Raw genomic sequence first — 25,640 nt, 5'->3', positions numbered from 1 at the left:
TAATAATAATAATAATGATAGTGATATAAGTTATTAACCAAATTCATTACCATATATCCATAACTAAACTAGGAGCATCCCAATGATAAATTGTGAAAAGTTTTTTTATATAATAATGTGTAATAATATGTAAGAGGTCTTTTCAAGTAAAATAATGTGTGAGAATATGTAAGAGGTTGTTTCAAAAAAAAGTTTTTAATTCCAATGGTAAAAAACTATCAAAAGTTTAAAGTTAAATAATTATATCATTTTTAAATGAGAGAGGTAATAAAAAGCTTGATGCATATCAACCTATAGGGTATGTTTCTAACCTATTATTGTACTAAAGAAATGTAATTTATTCAAGTTTAAGCTTTCAAAAACTTCTTTACCATTGGAGTTAAGGCTTTTTTTTGAAAAAATCTCTTACATATTCTTACACAATTTGTTACAAAAAAGCTTTTCACAACTTAGCGTTGGGGATGCTCTAAAAACTAAATTCAAAAAGAGTTAGTTTTTTTTTTGTTTTTTGTTTTTTTGATTTTTTAAACAGTTCGATTTATGATTTAACTGGGTAAAAACCAAACACCACTAGTACTATGTCATTGTGTCAAGTATATTGTTTAGGTGCTCCTATTTCCACCTCTTTCTATGAATACTTTATAATTGTTTATTGCATAAAAATGAGTGTATATCAGAACAAAAAAAATGTGGAAGTAGATGTCCACTGATGATTGAACTGTTTTAGATTTTTCTCACACGTCTTTTGGTCGTTCTTAATAGAAATATTAGTAGAACTAATAAACTTTGATACTTTATGGAATAAATTATTTTTGTAGGTTCAAAGAGCGTGTAAGCGAGAGTAAACGTCAGACAACTCAACAATGAAGACGCGATACTTTATAAGACACAAGACGAAGAATGGGAAGCAAAAAGCTAAGATGGGACGTCTAGGTCAAAGGAGCGCCGCCCGTGCTTAACCACGAGCGCCGCTCCCAGAAACAAAAGCTACATGAGCCCCGCTTGTGGGGCGCTCGTCAAGACAATGACAGATTCAAATTTCGGCCTATAAATATATTCTAAAATCTTGCTTTCCAAGAAAGAGCACAATTAAACCTTCAAACAGAAACCTAACCCCGGGGACAAAAAACAACCGCTTTCAAAGGGGATTTGGACTCTAAAATACCTCTCGATCTATAGATCTTCACACCATAGAGTTTATCTTTATTATTGAGGGAACTAGCGAATGAGATGTTGGCTTGGAGATCCAGAATCGAATTTTGATTCCTCGTGGTATCGAGCATTTACCTCTTGAGCGTGTGGGCATACGAGTTATTACTCATGTTCTGCAAAAGTGCGCAAGTTCCAACTTCTAGAATATTTTCGACCTTTGATATCACTGCTAAAGTTCGAATCATTAACATATAACACTTGCCATTCTTTTTATATAAAAAAAAACATGTCTTTTTATTTTTCAAACTTTGTTATTCCTTTAGTTATGTCTAGCTAAGTAGATTCTACTTATTTGGATGATGTGACCATCAAAGACTATTTATATAAATTTTAATGATAATTAATTATCATGACTTAGATGATATGGCAATATATTTTATATACGATATAACTATAACAATAAAAAAAATTCACAAAACAAAGTTCGAATAACAAAATAACAAGTGCCCTAACACATTCCTCCATCTTTACTTTAGATTTATATGTATATTAATATTAATATATCTATATCTATATCTATATTCTCATGGAAAAACCGACAAAGAAATCACCAATAACATTTTTCATAATATATCCCACATTATATACGTAATAACTTTTACAATATTGTTAAATTTTGTATATATTACATCATATATATACTTCTTCAAGGATTCGTATAGGTAATTTCTTTTCACTTTTAAGATTGGTTAATGTGTATGTATGTATATTCAAATTCATATATATAGGATGGGGGTTGAATTGGGAAGAAAGTATGTTAGCATTGCAATACCAAGTTATTACAGATTGACGTTAAGGCATCCATTATTGGTATTTATGGTTTTTATATTATTTTGGATATACCGATCTTTTCCATTGTTGTTTTCTATATTGGTGCATGTTTCTCCTGTTATTGCATCAACCCTTGTTCTTCTTGGAACCTTGTTATATTATGGACATGCAAATGTAACCGAAAATCAAAAACAACAAGGAAAACCATACCGTTATCATCATCATGAGCATTTTAATCTTGTTAATAGTATAAAATTTGATAATCATCATCAACTTGGAAAGTTAAGAGATAAGGATAGGAGGAGTGACATTGTATTGATCACTAAAAATGTTGAGTTGAAAAGGGATAGTAGATCAAGAAATGCGGTTGATGTGTTACATAATCTTAAATCTCAAGGGCAGATAAACGTAGATGATCAAGAATGGGACACGGGATCCGATGTCGTTGATAGTTCATCCTCGAGTGATTCTATGGCTAACACTTTTCCAATGCTTGATGAGCTTCATACACTGATTCAATCAAAAGCTCCCACACAAACACGTATGTCAAATATTGGTACAAACTATGTTTCAAACCCTTCTCTTGTATCTAGTGGGATGGTTAATGAGACAGACGATTGCGATTATGATGATTATGATGTTGATCAAGAAGACGTGGAAGTTAGAAATGATGAAAACGAGGATACTCTTATGATGTGGACAGAAGATGACCAAAGGAATCTAATAAACTTAGGAACTTCGGAGTTTGAGAAAAACCAATGTTTTGAGAATCTAATTGCTAAGCAAAAGGCATTAAAGAACACGGAAATGATGGTTGAAAAGAATACGGTAGACTCGAGCTCTGATCTTGCTTATGATGCGACTCATATCTCAACTGCTCGAATGAATCCTTTTGGTCTTTCTTCTTCTATGCTGCCAAAAAGTAATCCTTTTGATTTACCTAATGACCCAAGTGATAAACATGATCACTTAGGACCCATTTTTCATTCAAATTTCGTAGCTGTCCAACCAAATGCTCTTTTTGGACAACCTGATTTGACATGTGTAAAAGAGGATACTTGTACTTCTGATATAAGCGAGGATAAGTTACATGGAGCGAATGAGATTGGTAAATTATAAATTAAGTCACATTTTTGTAAAACATATAATGTACTTCTTCTATGGAACTCATTATAGACATATTTGATTTGCATTCAGGTTATCAAGATAAACCTAGAAGTAGTTCGGGCTCATCATCGTTTTGTGATGTAGCTGATGACATGTATGATGGTCAAGATGACGAGGAAGAAGATTTTAAATCTATATCAACTGAGGATTCACAAGATTTACAGGTAAATGTCAAAGCTAATGGGTCTCGTGTTGTATAACTTTGAAGGTGAATGGTAAAGGTGAAAAAGAGAAAATGGTGATTATTAGTAGGTGATGCTGACTTGACATAAAAAAGTATAAGTGAATAATGTGAACGATTACGAATGGTCTTAGAAATATAGAATTAGCATCACTATTTAGGTAATTTATAACTTATGCATTGAAACAAAAACAAGAGGCTATGACGCTATGTGACATAGAGACCCAGGCTAACTCGGTATAGTGTCAACTTTAGGCACGTTTGAGATTAGATAGTTTTTATTGTACGATGATCGAACCTTAAGATGTTGACTTAAGTACGAGTCAAAAACTTGATGAATGGAACAATACATATATCGAACTTAGGAGGGAGACTACCGCCGGAGATTGCAACAACGTGAGATTCTTTTGTGTGAATAATATCAAGAAAAATATAATTTTATCTTTAATTTATTTTAAGAGAGTGTTTTTGATCAAATAATCAGAGAAAGAGATAGATAGTCACGAGAAATCCTATTTCGTATTTTATGCTAACTGCGTTGCTTATATGATGTATACTTATTATTAATTTATATATGTGTATAGAAATGAGATTCATATTTTTATTTTAGTGGTTTTTTATGAAGTAGCTATATTTAATATTTAGATTATACATATAGGTAACGAGTAGGTGTATAAATGAATGTGCAACATGACTTTGGTGTTAGTACAATTCATACAGGATTTCACTTACATCCATTTCATAATATTTCATTTTAATTTTATTTTTTTTCCGAAATAGTCTCCAGGATTCACTCAAATGATCCACAACATTACTCCTTAAAATTGTTTTACTTCATATCAATTTTATTTATACTACTCAACAAGTTGATTTGTTACCAGTAAAATAAAACTCATCATGTAAAACATATAGAAATCAACTCTAGCTTCACTTAATATTAAATTACATGCTTTGCATTTGGTAATTTTTCTCATTATTTAGCTTGATATACTAATACTAATATAATATATATATATATATATATACTAGAGTGGTGTCTGCGCGTTGCAGCGGCGACTGTCTATAACGCTTTAGATACCATAACGGTTTATAGCGTTCAGGTTACTTTCATGAGATGCGTCAATGCAGGATCTAACCGTATATATCATTCTAAAAATAAATCGCGGATTAGGTGCAAAAAATAATAAAGTGCAAACATTAATCATGAAAAATAACCACTTACAGTTGTAGGGGAGGAAACCAAGGCAATTAAAAAAATAAATAGTCAAAGATTAAAATTTAAAACGAATATATAAAGGACATAATTGGTTCGTAATTTCGTGAGTTATAAATTTTTTCTTATCCATAACAATAATTTTAGAAATAATTTTAGAGTTAATAGGATTTTATAACAATAAAGGTTTTAGGTAATTGTAGGTTTTTTTTATCAAGGGTAATCTCGGAATTTCAGGGATAAGGTGTGTGGAGGTAGTTTAAATGTAGAGGGTATATTAGGTAATTCAAAGGTAGAGAGTTGAATGGGGGAGTGAGTAGTTTGTTTATATAGGTAGTATAGATATATACACGATTTGATATCGATTTGATTATTGTATAAAACAAATGTTAAAGTAAAATAAATATGACAAGATTTACCATTAGATCATGATAAAATTGATGCCCGAAGCACAAGTATATATACTGATGCAAAATAACTTTTATGACGCACGAAGATTTTTACCACTCAAACCCACACCACACCATGTTTGTTTTTCATTGGCGGCGATGTTCCACTAAGTGGTGGCACCAACGACTCATACATTACCAATCCGCTAAGTATTTCTTTTGATATTCAAGGCACTTGTTTGAAAAGAGACTTAGAACATCCCAAATTTTTTAAAAATGTATAATTGATGTTTCAGACTATTTTCAGATGGAGGAATCCTTTGTTGATGATATCGCACCCGAGGAAACTAAGCGAGGAAGATTGCGTCTAAGGCTCAATAAAGTGCAGCATGGGTTAACATCGTGGTTACCTATATGGAAGACATGAAAGTTATTCATGACAAGATTCCGTTCAAACGTATAATCTATCGCTTTTATGTTTTTTCTTGTAGAGTGAGTTATCAAATTTTACTCCTTGGATGGTATATATATATATATATATTTTCCTTTTACTATATTAATTTTTGGTCAGACATATTGTTACAATTACCAAGCCAAAATGACAAAATTCTTATAACGATTTTCACTCAAAATATTGTGTGAGATGTTACATATGAGGCCATCTTGGCATTTACAATTGATTTTAAACATCAATGTAACTACGCTTTGAAATTTGTATTTTAAGTACACGTTACAAATTACCATATGATGACATTATGTTGTATCTAAGAGAGTTTTAAAAGTTTAAGATTGATGAAGTTTACATGGTTCTTAGATGTGTGCTTGTATAATAAAACGCTATTACAATTACAATCATCTCGTATTCAAAGTAGCTAGACTTATAAAGTATTTCTGGTTGAATCAATTAATTATCTTACGATTGGATTATGATTAATATAATGTAGCTGAATAACCCAAAATTTATATTGCATTAATATCATATGTGTGTGAGAAAACCATGCACAACTTAACATATGTAATTTTAAATATTATTCGAAGAACATATCATGTTATCAAGCTATTATATGAAGATTAAATGATTTTTACATTAACCTTTTCATTCTCACACACACATACTCTTCTCCGCTCGTCGCGCTTACGCTTCGGGAATTTTATTAACAAGATCACTAAAGTCATATTTAGTGGTGGAACCAAGATTTCGGGTCTAAGGGGTGCCAAAAATTTTCATCGAGACACAAACAAATGCCAAAATACTTAATAATGGAGCGAACAAATTCTTTTTGTCACCATGGTAGCTAGAATAAATTTTACAAGCCACAAAATATTAGTAAACTATGAAAAAACCTTGTGTACGTTTTTTATTATTGAATTATGATTATGACAATTACAAGAATTGTATTTATAGAATTTACTAAATTAATACATGAAAACTAATATATCTAATAATCTGGTATGACTTCGATGGTTTCAAGTTTTCATAGTCTCATAATTATCCATCTATTTTAAATGCCAAACTATATGTCTATATGATAGAATGAACTAGTTAACTGCGAGTTAGAACACAAAACTACGATAATAGCCTATTAAAGATGTCACTACATTTCTACACTATAATTACCAGTAGTATACTGTAAACAACTAAACATTAACAATTAAATAAAACAAATAAGAAAATTTGAGAAAATCTAGTTAAGAGGCCAAACCCCAATTCTCTAAGAAAGTGATTTTATGATCTTTGCCATTTGAACTTCTAGTCTATTTATTAACTTATTAATGTCAATTGAAAACTCTACAGTTATTTGTTGTATACGGATACAAGAAACATAGGTGATTAGGTGTTAACGGGCTTTATTATAGTGGGCCGATAATTAACAAAACTAATAGCTAAGAATAAAATGTACGTCGATTAGAGTTTGGGGGGTGAGCCTTGGCCACCTCTACCTCCCATATACCTCCGCCTCACTCGTATTCCGATCTATGCAACATGAATTTTCAAATTCATCTACCATAAATGTCAAAGTAACTTTGTAAAAGATAAAAAAGCTTAAGCATTAGCAAAGGTAAATCAAGATTAATATGTAGCAACTTGACCTTAATAGCTTAAAGACAAATTAATCACATACTAAAACAACTAGATTTATACATTTACGACCTAGAACGTATACAATGTAATGTAATAAGCCTAAAATCCCTTAATCAAGTTATGTTGCAACACTAGTTAACAATTTAATACATTATACCCCCATTTGTGACCATAAAACAACTCTAAATAATATCCATTTCATTTTTTCATTATTTTATCATTTTTTCTATTATTTTACAATATTTACACGATGTCAGTAATTCTAAACTAACACATCCGTATTAGAAATACTACCTTCATCATTTTATTATCCATTCACTATAATTATAATATGACTCAAAAACCATACATTAAGTAATTTTATTTTATTGTTAAATAAAACATATAATATTAATAAATAAACATTACACTAAACAATTGCATCAATAAAATTTAAAAAATTTAATATAAATCTATAATTTCTATAGTAAAGTTACAATAAAATAAATGCATGAAAATTTACTAAAAGATTATTTTTAGAATATAACAGATGACCATACATCTGTTTTAAAAAATAATAATTTTTTTTGGATGCATGAAGCCTCCAATACACATCAATGTTCATTTTCATAGTTATCAACTCGTAATTTTTTACTCGACTCGAAAACCTAAATTTTGACTGATGACTCGAAATGTGACTCGACTCGTAAGAGTCCGGACATTTATATATACACTAATTCATTCGGGCGAGACATCTTACGATGTCATGATGCACCCATTCCTATGGCCATTCCTTTAATACTTCTGGCTCTCGGAGTCTCTTTGTAGGATACTTGGCCAAAGTGTGACCTGTTAGCCCATAAGTAAGTACTGTGACGAAGCGACTGTTGCTCACCCAACACGATTGTACGAGGTCACAATTCACCCAACACGATCATTCGGGGTGAACAAGAACTGGAGATTAGATGCGGGCGAAATTCCCGCCAATGGCTGAGATGTTCAATCGACTCCCTCCCCCTTTGTGGGGTCCGGACCCCTACGAGTGAGCAGAAAAGGGAGGAGGAAAGAGGCCCTGGCGAACCGTCATACATAATATTGTATAATTATGCATATGTGACGTATTGTTAAACAAAATATAAGTTTGTTATCTTAATACATTAACAAAATATCACATATTCGATACTATTAAGTCATAAACTTACAGTTTATCTCCAAATTCGTATTAAAAGAATCAAAAATACATATATAACATACAAAATAATGTAACCATAAATATGATATATATATATATAGGGGGAAGTGAGTATGGGGTTGTTCCCCATCTAAACTTAGATGGGGAACCCCTCACATTTGGTTTTTATAATCATAAAAATCATGGGGGACCATGTATTTATTTAAAATTCAAACAAATATTAAAATATTTGTATGTGAGGGGTTCCCCATCTAAGCTTAGATGGGGAACAACTCCATACTCACTTTTCCATATATATATGTGTGTATGTGTGTGTGTGTGCAAGTTATTTTAGGACCAATTTTAGGACATGTGTTTTTTGTAACTTACACACCACCATGATCATCTCCGACCACCACCATGATTTACACATGATTTTCCGGTGGGCCCGTCGCCAGAAAATCTTAGTGTTTTTACAAAAAAAGTCTTGTATATCGTAGTAGATGGTAATGGTGATGTGTAAGTTACAAAAAACAAATGTCCTAATTGGTCCTAAAATAAGAGGTGATCCTAAAATAACTCACCCCTATATATATATATATGGCAGATATTGTGAGACCTATCAAAACGTCGAGAACTGCGAGAACTGATATATTCCATTAGGTTATCTAAATCAATGGATGAGTATTGGCATTTATGTAAATATTTGTAACCAGATGAAAGAAAAAAAAACGTGGAAGGGTAGAGTTGTAAATAAAAAACATTGAACTTAAATAAAAACAAACAAACAAACAAACAAAAAAGAACGCATTTGTGTTTCACAGTCAGAGAAACATCGTCTAAAATCTCTCACCTTCTGAATCCTTTTTCTATGAAGATTCAATACAATCTCGAAAGTAACATAAAATCAGCAAATGAAAGTAAAAATCCGTGTTGCATGTGTGTTCGACTAATAATCAGGGATCAATTGATAGTATAAATATTAGGTTTGACATCCCCAATGATGAAGAATAACAAAGGTAATGTTTTAACCCTAATTTCTTTTAGTTTCTTCCCGTTTTTTATTCGTGGTTTATATGTGTTCAATTAATATTGGGTTCCTACGGTGTTGTTTCGTTATTTGCCAGCAACAGTCAGAAAGAGTGACAGGATAAGGATGGATAAATCTTTTAGCAAACACACCAATAAGAAGGAAACGACTCTTAATTTAGCTGGTGATTCCGATGAAGGTACAACCATTTGTTCTATCTACAGATTTGTTAATAGAATTTGGTGTTTTTTGTTGATTAGGTCATTTGTTACAGTAATATGTTACAGAGTGTTTGTTGGGAGTGACAAAAGAATTTTTATGTGTTTTTTTACCCTAATAGTTTGGGTCACATGCTTCTGTAAATAATATATGTGCCCAATGAACAAGTTGCGGTAAAGTGATAACATAAGGTCATGAGAATTTGTTAGTTTTAAGTGACTATTTTGCAGTATTCCTTTTTGATGTTCCTGGTTAAGGCAACTATAAAGTAGTGTAATCAGATACACATGTTTTTGAATTTAACCATCTTTAATATTATCACTTATAATCAACAGCTATTCAAACTTTTAGGTAGGAAAAACACGTGTGTCACGACTATGGTTGTTTATGTATAAGTTCAGAGATTATCATGTGTGCTTTTCGAAAGGTAAAACATGGGATTTGATAAGGTAAACAAATGCACATGAATTTGTCCTTTGTATTTGTTTCCATTTGGTGTATCATAAATGGTTAAAGTCAACATATGTACTTTTGTTTTGTGTTTTGTAACATCTGGTACACATGTGAAAACGACTTTTATGTGGTAATGTGCACAAATGTACAGTAATTATCATTGGGTCAAGATATCAATGGAGGATGTGCACGGGAACATGGACACTCAGTGAATAGAAAGAGAGCCATAGAGAGTAAAGGGAAAGGAAGTCGAGCAGACAACGAAAATACGGGCAGGGGTAAGTGGGACAATGGATGGGAATTATAGCAAAAAGATGATTATGAGACAAAAAGGTGGAAAGGTGAACGATAAGAATGAGATGGCTGGTGACAAGAAAACAATGAGAAAGTCACCAAGGCTCAAAACGATGGTTAAGGATGTGAAAAATAGTGAAGAGAAATGGGAGGGTAAGGAGGCAGTAAACATAAACGTACCTATTCAGAAGTTAGTGAAGAGAAACCACCCTACCCTTAGAAATCGGTCATCCCCTAATTCATTGAATCTCACTTGAGGGTCCAAGTACTAGCCAACGTAAATGTATTGTTGATATGGGATTTGGTAAGATGTTAGCATTCGACATAACTGATCTCTATCTAAGCTAGCATACCATGTGGTGAAATCATTTGATATTCAGAGGATGATAATGGCAACCAAAGTAATGACTCAAAGGTTAATATTCAGGCGTTTGAGATATATTCGTATGAACCAACGATGAAGAGGTACTATTTTAGTTTATTTTTGTTTAGCGTATGCGGGAAACAAGTGAAAAGTAGCCAACATGTTTTATAGCAATGAGTACACATTTTTTTATGGTAAAACTAGCCAAATACATGTTTTTTTGTTTTGGGCACGTGTTTATAGTTATCATAATTGATAATTAGAAAAAACACATGTGTAGTTCGGTGTACACACATATGTTTGTAAAATTGTTTCACATGTTTCATGATTACTCACATGTCTATATCGGTGTACACTTATAAAACACCCATGTCAAAGTGGTGTACACTTATAGATGTGTTTATACAACAATGACATAGTGCGAGTTATAATGGGGCCTTTTGATGTATGTTTTGATGCTGGTCCTTTGTCCTGCAATTGGGTACATGTTGGATCCATACATACATTCTGACCTCATTGTATAATATTTTCCTTGCATATTTATAGAAAATAATATATAGGGTTATCTTTTTGGTGTAGAAGTATATTTAATGTCAGTAATCCTTATATATCCCTGTTCTTTTTTTTTTGCAGAGCCTGATAGTTTACATCTCAACAAATCAAGCTAGCTATCTCCCATGTAACATTGACACTCATCGTCAAAAGCTCATACGATAGATTTGCTAAATTGATAAAAAAAAGATGAAGACTTGTGATGAACCCATTTTCAACATGGTGCCTGTAATTGGGGCTGGAAGTTCCGTTATTCCCATGGTGGATATAATCACCAGTGAGCTACTTGCAAGAAAATCATAAGAAGACTTACATTTTCCCTTTGTTTAACATATACTGGATACGCGTAGCTGTTTTAGGGCTTAATATGAAAAATGTGTATCTTCTACCTATACTGGGATCTCACATGTCGATAGCAACTTCAAGTAACATGTGTTCGTATTGTAGTCGTAAATGGCCGAGAAAATCAAAAGGTCGAATCAACTCTAAACCAGTTGAGTAATAGGTGAGATTGTGTTGTACGATACATTTTTATTCACTCAATATGAGTCATCAAGAGATATTTAGTACATGTTTATGTTTAATTTCATCTTGTCTAATTAAATATGTAGTTTTGGATATGTAAAATTATTTTATAAAGATTATCTAGATAAAGTTTAATATTTACTTTTTATATATGACTTTTAGCATCATTATAGAGAAAAAGTGTTAGAAGTAATATTTGTAAACGTAATTATTAAATTCAATTTGTTAATTTTGAAAGAAAATCATGTGTTGTATCATAGGCTGCATCATCATTATAATCATGGAATTAGAATGGGATAATTTTTTAAAATGGGATAAGCATGATACGAGGGATGGGGAGCGATTTAGGTTTTTTTTTTTTTCCATTTGATAATTATATTAATTATATTTATTAAATTACCATAATATCCCCATATTTTTTTTAACAAAATAGAACTTCTCGCATTTCTCGACAATTTTTTAGTTCTCATTTTATCCTTTGGATATATAATATATATATATATATATATAGGGAAGAGAATGTGAGGCTGTTAGACACCCAAGTTGGGTGAAAAACCCTCACATACCTTTTTTTAAAATGTAAAAAGCATGGGGGCCCAAGTATTTATTCAAAATATTAAAAAATTAGTATGTAAGAGATTTTTCACCCAAGTTGGATGCAAAAGAGCCCTATACTCACTATAACCATATTATCAAATTACAACAATCATAAATTTGCGACTAGTATTGACTCGTTTCAAATTTACCCCACGACTCGTAAGAGTCTGGAGAAAAAAGAGCCACACGACGAGTTGCCTCATTTTCGGTCTAAATCGACTCGACTCGTAAGAGTCGACTCATGACTTGTAAGAGTCTAACAACTATGTTCACTTCCTCGTCGGTTGATGAGAACTATTCAAACTGACGAGCCAAAATAACACGACCGTGCCAATGATTTTAAAATCCTAAGGGGCTGTTTGGTTCAGTGAATGTTTTTAAAGGAATTGGAATTTGTTAAAGGAATTGGAATTTGAAGGAATTGGAAAGTTTTAAAATTTATCATGTGTTTGGTTGATGGAATCCATAAAAAAAAAAGTTTAAATGTAAACTTGGTTAATGACAAAGTTACCCTTTAATAATAATAATAATAATAATAATAATAATAATAATAATAATAATAATAATAATAATAACAACAACAACAACATAAATAAAATGATGAATTTTTATCATTTGAAAACTAAAATTTTCGTAAAAACTAGAAAACTGCCAAAACACATTGTGATCTGAATTTAACACAATGTGTTTTTAATATGTTTTTCGAAAACACATTGTGTTAAGTTCATATCACAGTGTGTTTGAACAATTTTTCAATTTACAACGCTATCAAAAACACACCGTGATTTAAAACTTAACACAACATATTTTAGGTTACACAATAAAAACACAATGTGTTTTATTAAAACACATTGTGTTAAATTCAGATCACAGTGTGTTTTGGCCAATTTTCTAGTTTTCACAAAAAAATTAGTTTTCAAATTAATATTTAACATAAAATGATAACAATGGCCTACTTTTATTAAACCTGCAAAAGCAAACATACAATATACCCTACCAAAATAACTATCAAAGCATAAGAAATCGACATCACAGAAAACCACAATCAAACTAGATTATCAATGGATTGAATACTAACACATTATACTAAAAACATGTTTACAAAAAGCATATGATACATCCAAAATCCAAATCGCAATCAGCTAGACCAACAAAACATCCTTTACCCATTAAACATTGGAGATGCCAAAAAAAATTAGATCCAGGTGGAGAAGTCAAGAACATCGAAGTCAGGAATAATGGAGCTACAAAAGAAGTAAGATGGAGAAGAAAGAGTGGAGATGGAAGATATGGTTTTTATTTTGTTTAAAAGGGTATTTGGTGAAATATAGTGAATTCCTTGGAATGTTAAAGATTTTATCTCATAAGTGAAAGAATTATGAATTCATATGTTTAATGGAATTTGGTGGAATGTGTTAAATTCCTATTCCATCCATTATCCAACCAAACATAGAAAATGAATGGAATTTAAATTCTAATTCCTATCAATTCCATGGAATTCTTTCAACCAAACACCCCCTAAGATAGGGCTGTCAATGGGTTCGAGTTGGTAGGTTCGGGTTGACGGGTTGGTGGGTTGCAAAACTCCGACCCTAACCCAACCCACTAAAAGTTTTAGATCAGAAATTTCAACCCTGACCCACAACCCGTCAACCCATGACCCAACCATGTGACCCGAGAAGCAAATATATATAAATATAAAATGGAATAAATCAACCAATATAAAGCTTTATCATTGATGGTGTAAACCGAAAACGAAGGGTCCAAAAAAGAAAGAAATATGAGGGTATTGTTAATACTTGGCAAAAAGTTAACAAACTTACCGCCTCATCCTACATCACTTATCATCTTACAGAATTTTGAATCCTCCTTTTATTTCATATTTGAAGTTACTTTAGGTTAGAAATATTAAAAATGAGAATAGGACGTATGAATTAGTGTAATGTGGAGTATGAACTATTATATATAATTCAATTATTTTAAAGATATTGGGTCGACGGGTCGACCTGACAACCCAACAACCCAACCCGGACCCAACCCAGAAAAAATCAGGTTGGTGGGTTGACGGGTTGATGAGTCGAAAATACTCAAACCTAATCTGATTTTTTTCAGGTTGGGTTTTGGGTTGGGTCGAAATTGACAACCCTACCCTAAGAAGTGACTCGGGCGGTTGGAAGGGTTAAGTAAAAAAAAAACTAATGAGTAGTTAAAAAAAAAAAATTAAATACAAGTTACACTACTATTTACAAAAAAGTTGGTAAAATCCATCCAATCCGAGACATAAGCATATTCGTCATCCTCTTTAACATAAAAAGGCTGACGTCTAACTCTTCTATTTGTCCTAGAATCCCACGCCTTAAACACACACACACAAACACACACACAGATCACTTGTTCTTCACTTGAATAGTCAACTGTCCTGCCGTTGACCACCATCTTCATAACCGCCGTCTTTTTTATGTCACTAATTCCAAATGTATGTTCTTTCCCACTTCATAATTATCATTATTCTCTTGAATTTGTATAATAATTTATATACATATGTATATATATATAGATCAGATGGGACTTTTTGAATTTTAGTGAAATGTTGACCTTTGTGTTTTTATTTATAGATCTTATGATTTAAAGATTATTTTTTTTTTTTGGTAATTGTAGAATTATCGGGTAGGGGTAAGACCGTCTATATGTGTACCTCAGTTATGACAGGGATTGAGTATCGTTGTAATATTATGATAATAATTCATGTAGTACTATGTTTTGGTATGTGCGAATTAGTTAAGTCATGTGGGTGTAAATCTTTCTCAAAATAGAGTAACAAATTGACTGTATTTATGTATATTTTTAATCTATAGATACAGTTTTATACATATTTTTGGAATGTGATTGTTTAGGTGAGAAAGGGAGGTTTTTTAATGTATTAGATACTAACTTAGTTAGTTATTGTACTTTTCTTTTTGGTACATGTAGGTCATTAAAGATGGTATTGCGTAGTCAAAAATGATTTTTTTTTTTTTTTTTTGTAAATATGTAAATCTGTTTTGATTTGTATTTAAGGTTGAATTTTATGTTAAAATTTATTAGTTTACTTATTATGATGTGATCTAAATGGTTACAAAACTGTCTTGTCAAGACTTAAGAGATCTACAAACAAGACTTGAAACAGAACAACTGAAAGAGTATGTTGGTATGTATAAAAAAACCGGCTGTCAAAAATGGACATGTGTATAAATATAAATATGTTTGATTAGGGTTTATTTTTATATAAGTGTGCTGAGTTCAGGATTACAAATTGACCCAAATTGTACGCAAAACCTTATTTTGACGACTCAGATGTACATTTAGTTAGTACGGTGACTAAAACACAAGACTAATGAAAACGTATCGTGGAAAAAAAATCATTTGCGATATGATATCTTTGTACACATATGTAATCACACAAGTCCCATTTGTTACATTTGTTTGGAAAAATGGTAGTATAGGCACAGAAAGCCAAAAAGGGGAATTTTATTTCGAAAAGAATATCTAGTAGCATAGTTTTGTGGCCTTGGTGCAGCATCATCCTCAAATATCATAAAGCTCTTTTTAGTTTAGTTTGACTATATAAGAAGATATGAGCTAACATGTAAAACATGTGCTACCGCAGATGTTCTGATAGTGTTTGGTGAGGTGCCTGTTGGTGCAAAGGTATCACTGGGTCTACAAGAAAGGTGTATGCCTTCCAAACCAAGGTAAATATTGTATTCAAAACTTTTACGAGTTGCATATCGATTGTCAATATGTACTGGAAAGTTCTGAAGATCAATAACTCATTAACTTGTTTGGTTCTAACATTAATTGCATATCAAGTTAATCAACTTCTTATAAATTTCTTAACGTATCCTTTTATTCTATTTGGTGTTAGGTAATGCTATGTGATTGCACAATGTCAAGATCATGTTTCAGTAGTTTGATTCTTTGTATCATGTCTTCAGGTGCAGGCTAGGAGAAGAAGCTAGTAATCTGTAATCTGAACAAAAATACCTTTTAGGTTTAATGGTTTTGTATTGCAAGGTCTAGATAAAATCAGATATTGTATGTTGTCACTTCGTGTTATATGAAGACGACTAGATCGTGGCGTGTGGGCATAAAAGACTTTTTAATGATGCCTGGTACTCGACAACGACCACAGTTCAAAGGGCCAAATTGGGTCATTATATTATTGTGCTTAGTCAGTATTTTCTTTATTGGAGTCTATATATATGCACCTAGGAACTCTGCGGCATGTTATATCTTTTTGTCCAGTAGCTGTTCTGAGTACGAAAACACTCCAACAGTTCCTTCCAGAGAATTAACCGATGAAGAGACTGCAGCCCAGGTGGTTACCAGGGAAATTTTGAAGTCACCTTCTGTTATCTCAAGAAATCCGAAAGTTGCTTTCATGTTCTTGACTCCTGGTCCATTGCCTTTTGAAATGCTCTGGGACAAGTTCTTTCAAGTGAGTTCCAGTTTATAACATTTTTATATGTGGCAAAATGGGCATTTTGGGCAACGGGTTAGAAAGTGTATATATTTTGTCTGTCAAACCCGGGCGGGTTGGCCCTAAATGCTTTTGGTTCAACATTTTTACTGGTAGTATGTTTAATTAATGATCAAAGAAGTTATGTTATATAATGATAATTAATGTATGAATAAAATGATCAAGGTGTCTTTATGTATTAAAGATGCACTTTGAATGACTTTTGACCCATTTCACCCATTGACCCATTTTTTTGGATATATATATATATATGGGAAAGGTTAGGTAAAGCATGCAGTACCTATCTTAGGTAAAGCAAGGGGGGATATGTAAAATTAAGGGGAGGTTATGTAAAATTCAGGGGGGGATATGTATGTTTATCATATTCAAAGATTTTAATTTGTAATTTTTTTTAAAGTGGCAGTACCTAAGCTTAGGTAAAGTCTGCAATAAGGATCATTTTCCCATATATATATATATATTTAGATTTTCTATGTATTAGAGATTGCCGTTCAGACCAAAATGGGTTGAAATTGCAATCTCTCATTTTCCCTTTGTTGGATTTCTTTTATTATAGCTCTACTATAATCTTCATTTGCATTGGATTGTTGGGTTTGAAGTCCGAGCTACATGGGCTTGTCTATCGGATGATTAGTAGGTCTGTTTAGGCTAACTTGTTCACCAAGGAATTAACCCTAGTTGTTCTCCTATATATATATATATATATATCCTCATATGTAATTGTAATCTAACGGTTCAGATTTATTTATATGATTTAAGTAAAGTTTTTTGTTGGTTATCATAGTGTTCCATGCACAACTTTTTCCATTAACTTGCAAACTGAAGACCTAATAACCAAGAGGTTGTGGGTTGTAGTCCAAGATGGGACAAATATGTGTATTTGGGTTGATAGTGTATATTTTCCTATTGAAAAAGAAAAAGAACAGTAAGCACACTGAAACATTGCCTGAAGTTGATTTTGCATGAGTTATATACATTTACTTGGAATAAATATATGCATGACTAACATTTTTAATAAATCAATTGCAGGGCCATGATGGTAGATTCACTGTTTATGTGCATGCGTCAAGAGAGCAACTGGGCCATGTTAGTCCGCACTTCATTGGCCGCAATATACGAAGTGAAAAGGTATCTGTTCCTTACAACTATATATCTATAATTTGTAGTCCTTTTTTTATAATACTGTAACGTTGGTCTAGTGTCATTAAATCACATAATAACTCGTTAGTTATATCAACTATTCATGATATAAGGTGGACTGCAATTACAGTTTTACATACAATGAAATGTTGAAGTATAGATGACCAGCCATAGCTCAAATAAATTCATAAGGAATTTTTTGGTTTTTCTTTAGGTTTTACCTGCCTTTTTATGGCTTGTTAATGTGTAGGTGGAGATAAGTTTTTTTTTACCTGTATACAAGAGCTCAGAGAATTGTGATACTGAGTTTTTCTTTGTTGATCTCATGATGCAATATGCAGGTTGATTGGGGGAAAATATCCATGGTTGATGCTGAGAAGAGACTATTGATGAATGCACTTCAAGACGAAAACAATCAACATTTTGTTTTGCTATCTGATAGGTAAATACTGACTTGGATCTATTTCACTTTAGGTTGTGTATTATCTTAATTCTTAAATGGTACATGTGGGTTAAATGTTTCCAGTTAGTTGAAAGTTTTTCAAAGTATACTTCTCATCCATACAACCTCCCAGTTTTATTATTCTTATCATATATTATCGTTTATCTAAGCAACTTTAACACATTATTCATTTGTAGAATTGGCTAAAAAAGTGTTTGCTGGTCAAACTAACTCAACCCTTATTAAAACAGGACCCATTTTAACCTGAAGTCTATTTGAGCCATTGTCCAACCTGCTTAATTTGCCAAATCAAGTGAGATGCACTACGTGTGCAGAAAATAAGTAAATTTGTATTATTAATTATTTAAGTTATCTTGCAGCTGTGTACCATTGCATCACTTTGATTATGTGTATAACTACCTAATCTTCACGAATATCAGCTTCATCGACAGGTAAGACTATAATACTTTCTGAAAGACATGACATGCATATTTTAACCTTTTTTTTTTGTTTTTGTGCAAAACTTTTTCAACAAATTTCTCTTCCTGCTCTATTTAGCTATGATGATCCAGGTCCACATGGAGCAGGTGGGAGATATTCAGAACATATGTTGCCTGAAATTGAATTTAAGGATTTTCGTAAAGGCTCACAGGTATTTATCAAGCATGATCACTTTATTTCTTATGTCTTTTGGGTTTACGGCCATCAGTTAGATGATTATCTTTCTAGTTACTTAAAGTAATAACATAAGATATATATGAATGAATATGGTGACAGCTTTAGAGAAAAGAGAAGATAGTGAATCTTAAAGAAGTTCCTCCTCATAAACTCTGAATTATAGTTTCTAAATTTGTTGTTTGTTTCATTACACTCAAGCACTGCTACTGCATATCTGATGCACGTCTACACACACAATTCTGCAGTTAAAAGTTAATGCAAGTTCATATTTCGTATCTAAGTTATATAAAATCTGGTGAACACTTTAATTCTACAGTTCTACTTAACATTTTTTGGATGACCTATAATGATAAATAACAGATTATACTTCTCGTTTCTGCTCTTCTGCATACTCTCTTAAATTGTTAAGCTACATTTTCATCTCGCATCTCCTACTTTGGACATCCCTAATGTATGCATCAAACACCAAATTGGTTCAAAAAAGGCATCTATGAAGAATATGCTTACACTAACTTTGATTCATCTTCAATATAGTCACCCAATTTTCACACCAAAATCATTACCAACTTTTACATATTCTAACTTCTAAGCTACATAGTTTATTGTAATTTCATTACCTTAATTATCATACCAACACTTATAAGTTTGCTTTCAACATTTATACTTTTATACGCGGACACCACAATGGCTAAATGAATTTAACATAATTCCATCACAAAGATAATTTTTTTAAATCCTATAACGGAGGTTACAAGTCTAATATCTTGTTTTCAGAATTGCAATATTTTTCCTATACAAATAGAGCTGTGCAAAACTTAGTATGAAAATGTGCTATCAACAATCTATACCCGAACCATACTGTCACTCACCAGTACCGAGTATATATGGTACGCATGCTACCAATTATAGCAAATAATTGATGTCGGTAGGGCCTAGGGGAGAAGACAGTATTATTTAGGGCTGGTCCAGGCAGAAGTTATTTTTTTTTTGTTTCACTTTAGTTAAAATGTTGTTACTTTACTCAAAAATTAGACTAAAATCACTTGTCAAAAAGTGGGACTCTGTTTTTTTATATTTTTTGTAATCTATCGTGGATGCTTTATGTAGATATCTTGCTGTAATGCATGAACTATTTGACAAAAGTTATAATGCCTTTCTCATGTACGTCTGCAGTGGTTCACAATGACTCGGCGACATGCTTTATTAATTATGGCCGATAGCCTTTACTACAGGAAATTTCGGCTTTTCTGCAGAGTAAGTACATTCCGAGACATTCCTGTTTTATGAACAGCTAGACTACTAAGTTATAAAGTAAAGAAGTTAATCTGTAGTGGTTGTGGACGCTCACTTATTCTTCCCCGTGCAAGTTTCCATCTTGCAGACTTCAATTTATTGCAAGGCAATCCATAATGTAATTACCCACGGCCTATGTATATCTGTATATATGTATGTACATATAATGCATACACCATTCACGATAAGCACTCTTTTGTTGGATATTGGCTTTCTTCAGTCATTATCTACTTACTCCCCCAGTTCAAAAAATGCAATATTTCATCCAATCATCCAAATGGGTTGAATGTTGTCCCAATTTGTATGAATTATAAAAACCTTGTTAGCAGGTCTATTATTACACTTGAAAAGTTGAAATAATAATTTTAATAGTTATGATTTAATGACTACAGAGTACTTTTTAAACTGAGTTTTGGTTTTGAAATCAACAGCCAGCTTTTGAGGGACGTAATTGCTATGCTGATGAACATTATTTCCCCACACTTTTTAAGGCAAGTACTTATAATCCTTTTTTTACTCGGTTTTGGCACTTTATTGTTCTTTCTAGTTTCTGACATGCTGTTCCATTCTTTTTTTAGATGGTTGATCCTGGTGGAATTGCAAACTGGTCTGTAACATATGTAGATTGGTCTGAAAGGAAGTGGCATCCTAGGTCATATAAACCTCAAGATATTACTTCGAAGCTTCTTAGAAACATTACGGTACGATATACCTAATTTGTTATCTTACATGCTAGTGACATTACTCATTTGTGACCATGAGCTCATTGTTTGGAGGCATAAACACTAGTTTTAAAGTGCAATGAGACAGTAAAGTTGAAAATTTAAGCCGTTTACTTATGAATGGGTTGACTTGGACTATGTTCAATCTGTAATGGGTTGATGGGTCTTGCAGATATAATAGAAAAAAGCTAGCTTAAAAACCCTTAGTGTATTTTTAATGCATGGTACCGCTTTAGATCATTGTAGGGATAGTGCATGCATAGGCCACTCGAGTACTCAAAAGGATAGACTAGGGTCCTCCACATATGACACTGAAATAGCAATTATGTTTCAATTATGCCAGTTTGACCAAAACTACTTGTGGAAGTATTATAAAATGAACTTTAAGGTTTTGTCACTTCTTAAGTTGTAATAACAAAATTTCTTTGAAACTACCTTAATGAATCAATTATAGGTGGATTGTAAAAATATAATTGAGTGGTTCTAGGAGCCTAATTATCATTTTACAGCTCTAGATGTGGCTAACATCTGAACTTACGGGCTTTTGTCATTTTACATTTTTCCACCAAGTTTTTCAGCTCGATTCGGGCTTAACGAAACCAAATTTCTACTTCGGTGGCCTCTGATGCCGCTTGTTATTTGGGTGGCTGTAATATAACATTTTAATTACTTGAGTTGCCTATGTAGACATCATCCACATCATTTTATTGACAAAACTATTACTAAAATTATATGTTTTTTTTTATTAACAAGAGCTCAGATATTTTGGGCATAAAAGTGTTGTGGCTCAATGCGAAACATGCAGTGCTTGATAATGCACATTGCACACTCTGCCTTTGCCATTATGCTAACTTTTGGGGTTCTCATGAGTAACCAATTAACACAATATTGTATATTTGTATTGCAGAGTTTTGATACTTGCCTGCATTTCACAAGTGATGAAAAGGTAAGACTTTAATCACCCTCTTGTTCCTCATTGTAATTCATTCCAGAAAAGGGAAAATTTTGTTTATTGGGTCAAAGAAACTTTTCAATCTACTATACTGATGGTACTGAAATATAAATCAGGATATCTTAAGTACTGCTTCTTGAACGGTATTTTTATAAAAACTATGAGATATTCATGTATTATTTAGAATACCGCCGCGTCTCAAAAGACAACACACTAAAACCACCATCTTTAATGAAACATTATTCATCACATTTGTTCACTTTTGCAGAAGACCGTGTTGACAACGCCGTGCATCTGGAATGGAATGAGACGGCCTTGCTTCTTATTTGCAAGAAAGTTCTTTCCCGAAACATTGGATAATTTGATGCAACTTTTCTCAAATTCTACACCAGTCTGAAAATAAATTGGACAGTGTTATTTGTGGATCAATTCACAACAGAATCTGATCCCCTTTCCCCATTAAACTCTGTATACCAACTTGTAATTCCTATCTGAATATGTGCTTCAGAGTTGACGATATGAAGTTTTGAAAATTTCCATTTTTGAATCTACTATGATTGTTAGTGTTGTTACCTTATTACACAGAATACTTTTGAGCAATCATCGATCGAGGCACATCTTGCTTCAAACTATATTCTTATGTTATATGTAAAGACTTAACAAAGATAGATGAAGTCTAATGGATTCAGTATTTTGAAGTCTATAAGATGCGATATTTTTGCTGTTTTAGAATAGATCGTGCTTTTTAAAATAGGTTTAAGACTTTAAGGTTTAGCAAAAAGTCATATAGGTTTACATTAATCACAGATAATTGCGACTTACGTACACAATCATAATGTTAGAATTCATCAAAAAATAACATTTTTTTAAACCGACTTCACCATTATTAGCATGAAAAATGTGGCAGCATCATAAATCAAATCCGAGAAAGAGATTCAACATTCCAAACAGTGGTAGTATATGATATACCCAAGGGTGTACACGATTAGGTATGAACTACGAAAGAAAGGGGAGTACGTGTACACGGTGACTTTTGGTATAAAAAGATGAACATGTGGAAGATGGCAAAATCAGATTTAATTGTTCTCATTGTTGTTTGCGAACAAAGAGAGTTTGAGGCAGAGGTTTGCCGAGTAAAAGATACAACACAACGATGTGAAAAAATCAAGATAATTGAACACTTACTCCCCTTAGAGACGTTCAATACTCGAGAGGCAAATTAGATGATTTAAGGCGATTCATCAATAGTGGTCACACACACGGGCATGATGCACGACTTCAAAATGAGATGGATGAGAATTCTAACACGAGTACTAGACAACCAGGGAAGTGTGGTTAATTTTATGTAATAGAATATATAGGTGATTACAGGAAAGCATGTGATCGACAAAATGTATGTTGTTTGTTTATGAGAGTTGTGATATCCCCTCAAAACTCCGAATAAAGATCCGTCACTACAACCAATACCCGGCTTCACCACCACCAGATTCGACGTCCCCTCAAAACTCAAAACATAGGGACGAAATTTGTAATTCATTTTTAACCGTCGTAATTGGTTTGGACCAAAAGTGATGGCGGAGCATGAAAGTCAAGGATGAAATTTATAATTTTGTGAAGTTATGGATGAAACCTGAAATTTGCGATCAAACCCAAGGAACAAATTTGTATTCTTTTTCTAACACCTTTTGATGGCTATTTTTTTTTTAAATGCAGAGCAGATAAATGGCTAACACCTTTTGATGCGTCCATGCCGGGTTCGAATCTTGACAATGCCCTAAAGGGTTTGCTCTCCAATGTGAAAATGATATAATATTGCTAAGACCCCTTACCACATTTGCATATAGCAAGATTTGAACCCATAACCCCTGAAAAGAAACCAAAAAGTGAAAAACCCCTTCCTTTTTACTACTAGGATATCCCTAATTGTTGATAAGTAGAACTTTAACATTTATTTTTGTTTGGTTTTTTGTAGCCTTCATCATTTGTCTCATGTTGTTGGGAATTCTTCTTTATCCGTATAGCTTTTGATTAACACTTCTTCAATTCCATTAAAGTTTTTATTGTAAGTTATATACACAAAAACTTAAACACTAAACTCCATAAACTAAAGGTCTAAAACCCATTAATACTTAAAAAACATCAAAACATACAAAAACAAATCCTAAATACTAAAACATAGAGCCTAACTTTTAACGGTAATCCCTAACATTATTTGTAAACCATTATAACTTTTTAAACCCCAAATTGCTAATGCTAAAATATAAGATTTAAAACAAAATCATGAATTATGGATTATACCGTTAACGTTTCTGAATATATGAGCAAGAAAGCTCTTTGACGAAGTCGATGCAAAAAAAAAAGATCCATTAAGACACAATTAAGAAGTTCTGATATTTAGTATTTAAAGGAGGCAGCTTGCATGCCTATTTCAATACAATTAAACTAGCTACTAACAAAGCTCAAATACATACATGTATATATGTTTTTAGTGTTTTGTTAAGCTTAATTAATTAAGTTGATATATATTTCATAAGTAAATAGGATCACCAATCATGGGAGCGGGTGATCACCGGATGAACGATACAATTGAGGCCAAAGATGTCCTCAAACGCGTTCCGGTGACAAAACCTCCATTCGAGATTAGCGATCTCAAGAAAGTGATACCACTTCATTGTCACGAACGCAATCTCACACGTTCTCTCTACTTCCTTTTTCGTGACTTGTTCTCTTGCTTCACGCTATACCAAATCGCATCAAACTACATTCCTATTCTTCCTAAACCCCTAAATTACTTAGCGTGGCCAATTTATTGGTTCTGCCAAAGTTGTGTTTATATCGGGCTATGGACCATTGGTCACGATTTGGGTCATGATAGTTTTAGTGAGTACAATTGGCTTAATAACACACTTGGTTTTTTTCTCCATTCATTTCTTCTTAGTCCATACTTCTCCTTCAAATATAGTCATCGTAGCCACCACGCACACACCGGTTCAATAGAGTATGATTTGGTATGGGTCCCAAAAAGGAAATCGGATGCCCTTTTTTCAGAAGTTCTCAACAATCCTGTAGGGAACTTTTTCTTGATGTGCCTTAGGTTACTTATTGGCGTCCCGTTGTACTATACCTTCAATCTTAATGGAAGAAAATACAATACTTTTGCAAGTCATTTTTACCCTAAAAGTCCTATGTTTAATGATAGCGAACGCAAATTAGTTTGGCTAACTGATGCCGGATTAGTTATAACTTGCTACGCATTTTACAAAGTTGTCACGGCCAATGGCACATCATGGTTTTTTTGCATTTATGGTATACCTTGGATGATAATGAACGCGCAATTCGCACTCATCACTATGATGAACCATTTTCATCCAGCACTGGCTCACTACGACTCGAAGGAGTGGGATTGGCTAAGAGGGGCTTTATCAACGGTTGATAGAGATTTCGGCCGGATTTTAAACAATGTTTATCATGACAACCCTTGTGGGCATGTGGTGCATCATTTGTTTTCAAAAATCCCTCATTATCATCTTGTGGAGGCAACCAAGGCTATCAAACCCGTTCTAGGTGACTATTACAAATATGATGATACCGCGATATTAAAGGCTTTCTGGAGAGAATCAATGAACTGCATTTACGTCGAACCAGATGAAGTTACGGAGAAAAGTGGTGTGTATTGGTTCCGCAAGTAGACTTC

The 25,640-nt window shown here is 32.7% G+C and overlaps 2 protein-coding genes across 3 annotated transcripts; both read left to right on the top strand.

The window, feature by feature from the left end:
* Window positions 1-14,511: 14,511 nt before the first annotated feature.
* LOC122608118 (glycosyltransferase BC10-like) lies at window positions 14,512-22,497 on the top strand. 2 transcript variants are annotated; one of them, XM_043781209.1, is made up of 12 exons: window positions 14,512-14,676; window positions 15,847-15,931; window positions 16,175-16,677; window positions 17,749-17,847; window positions 18,201-18,301; window positions 18,682-18,753; window positions 18,860-18,953; window positions 20,153-20,233; window positions 20,704-20,763; window positions 20,851-20,973; window positions 21,902-21,940; window positions 22,215-22,497. In XM_043781209.1, the coding sequence occupies exons 3-12, from the start codon at window positions 16,297-16,299 to the stop codon at window positions 22,341-22,343; spliced, it is 1,179 nt and encodes a 392-aa protein (XP_043637144.1). In that variant the 5' UTR covers window positions 14,512-14,676; window positions 15,847-15,931; window positions 16,175-16,296; the 3' UTR covers window positions 22,344-22,497. The 2 variants fall into 2 exon arrangements, with proteins under 2 accessions (XP_043637144.1, XP_043637145.1); XM_043781210.1 differs by having other exon boundaries at window positions 16,105-16,677.
* A 2,001-nt stretch (window positions 22,498-24,498) lies between these two features.
* Window positions 24,499-25,635, top strand: LOC122606452 (delta(12) fatty acid desaturase DES8.11-like). The gene has a single exon (XM_043779309.1). It carries the CDS (start codon window positions 24,499-24,501, stop codon window positions 25,633-25,635), a length of 1,137 nt encoding a protein of 378 aa, XP_043635244.1.
* Window positions 25,636-25,640: the final 5 nt, after the last annotated feature.

Source organism: Erigeron canadensis, chromosome 7, assembly GCF_010389155.1.
Source record: "Erigeron canadensis isolate Cc75 chromosome 7, C_canadensis_v1, whole genome shotgun sequence".
Taxonomy (NCBI): domain Eukaryota; kingdom Viridiplantae; phylum Streptophyta; class Magnoliopsida; order Asterales; family Asteraceae; genus Erigeron; species Erigeron canadensis.
Note: the sequence above shows the minus strand (reverse complement) of the source record. Positions and strands in the feature narration are given on the sequence as shown.

Excerpts from the sequence above, each read along its gene's own strand:
- LOC122608118 (XM_043781209.1), top strand. The coding sequence starts at position 16,297 with ATGAAGACGACTAGATCGTGGCGTGTGGGCATAAAAGACTTTTTAATG. Across the intron at positions 16,678-17,748 it reads TCTGGGACAAGTTCTTTCAA|GGCCATGATGGTAGATTCAC; the intron begins GTGAGTTCCAGT and ends AATCAATTGCAG. Across the intron at positions 17,848-18,200 it reads GCAATATACGAAGTGAAAAG|GTTGATTGGGGGAAAATATC; the intron begins GTATCTGTTCCT and ends TGCAATATGCAG.
- LOC122606452 (XM_043779309.1), top strand. The coding sequence starts at position 24,499 with ATGGGAGCGGGTGATCACCGGATGAACGATACAATTGAGGCCAAAGAT.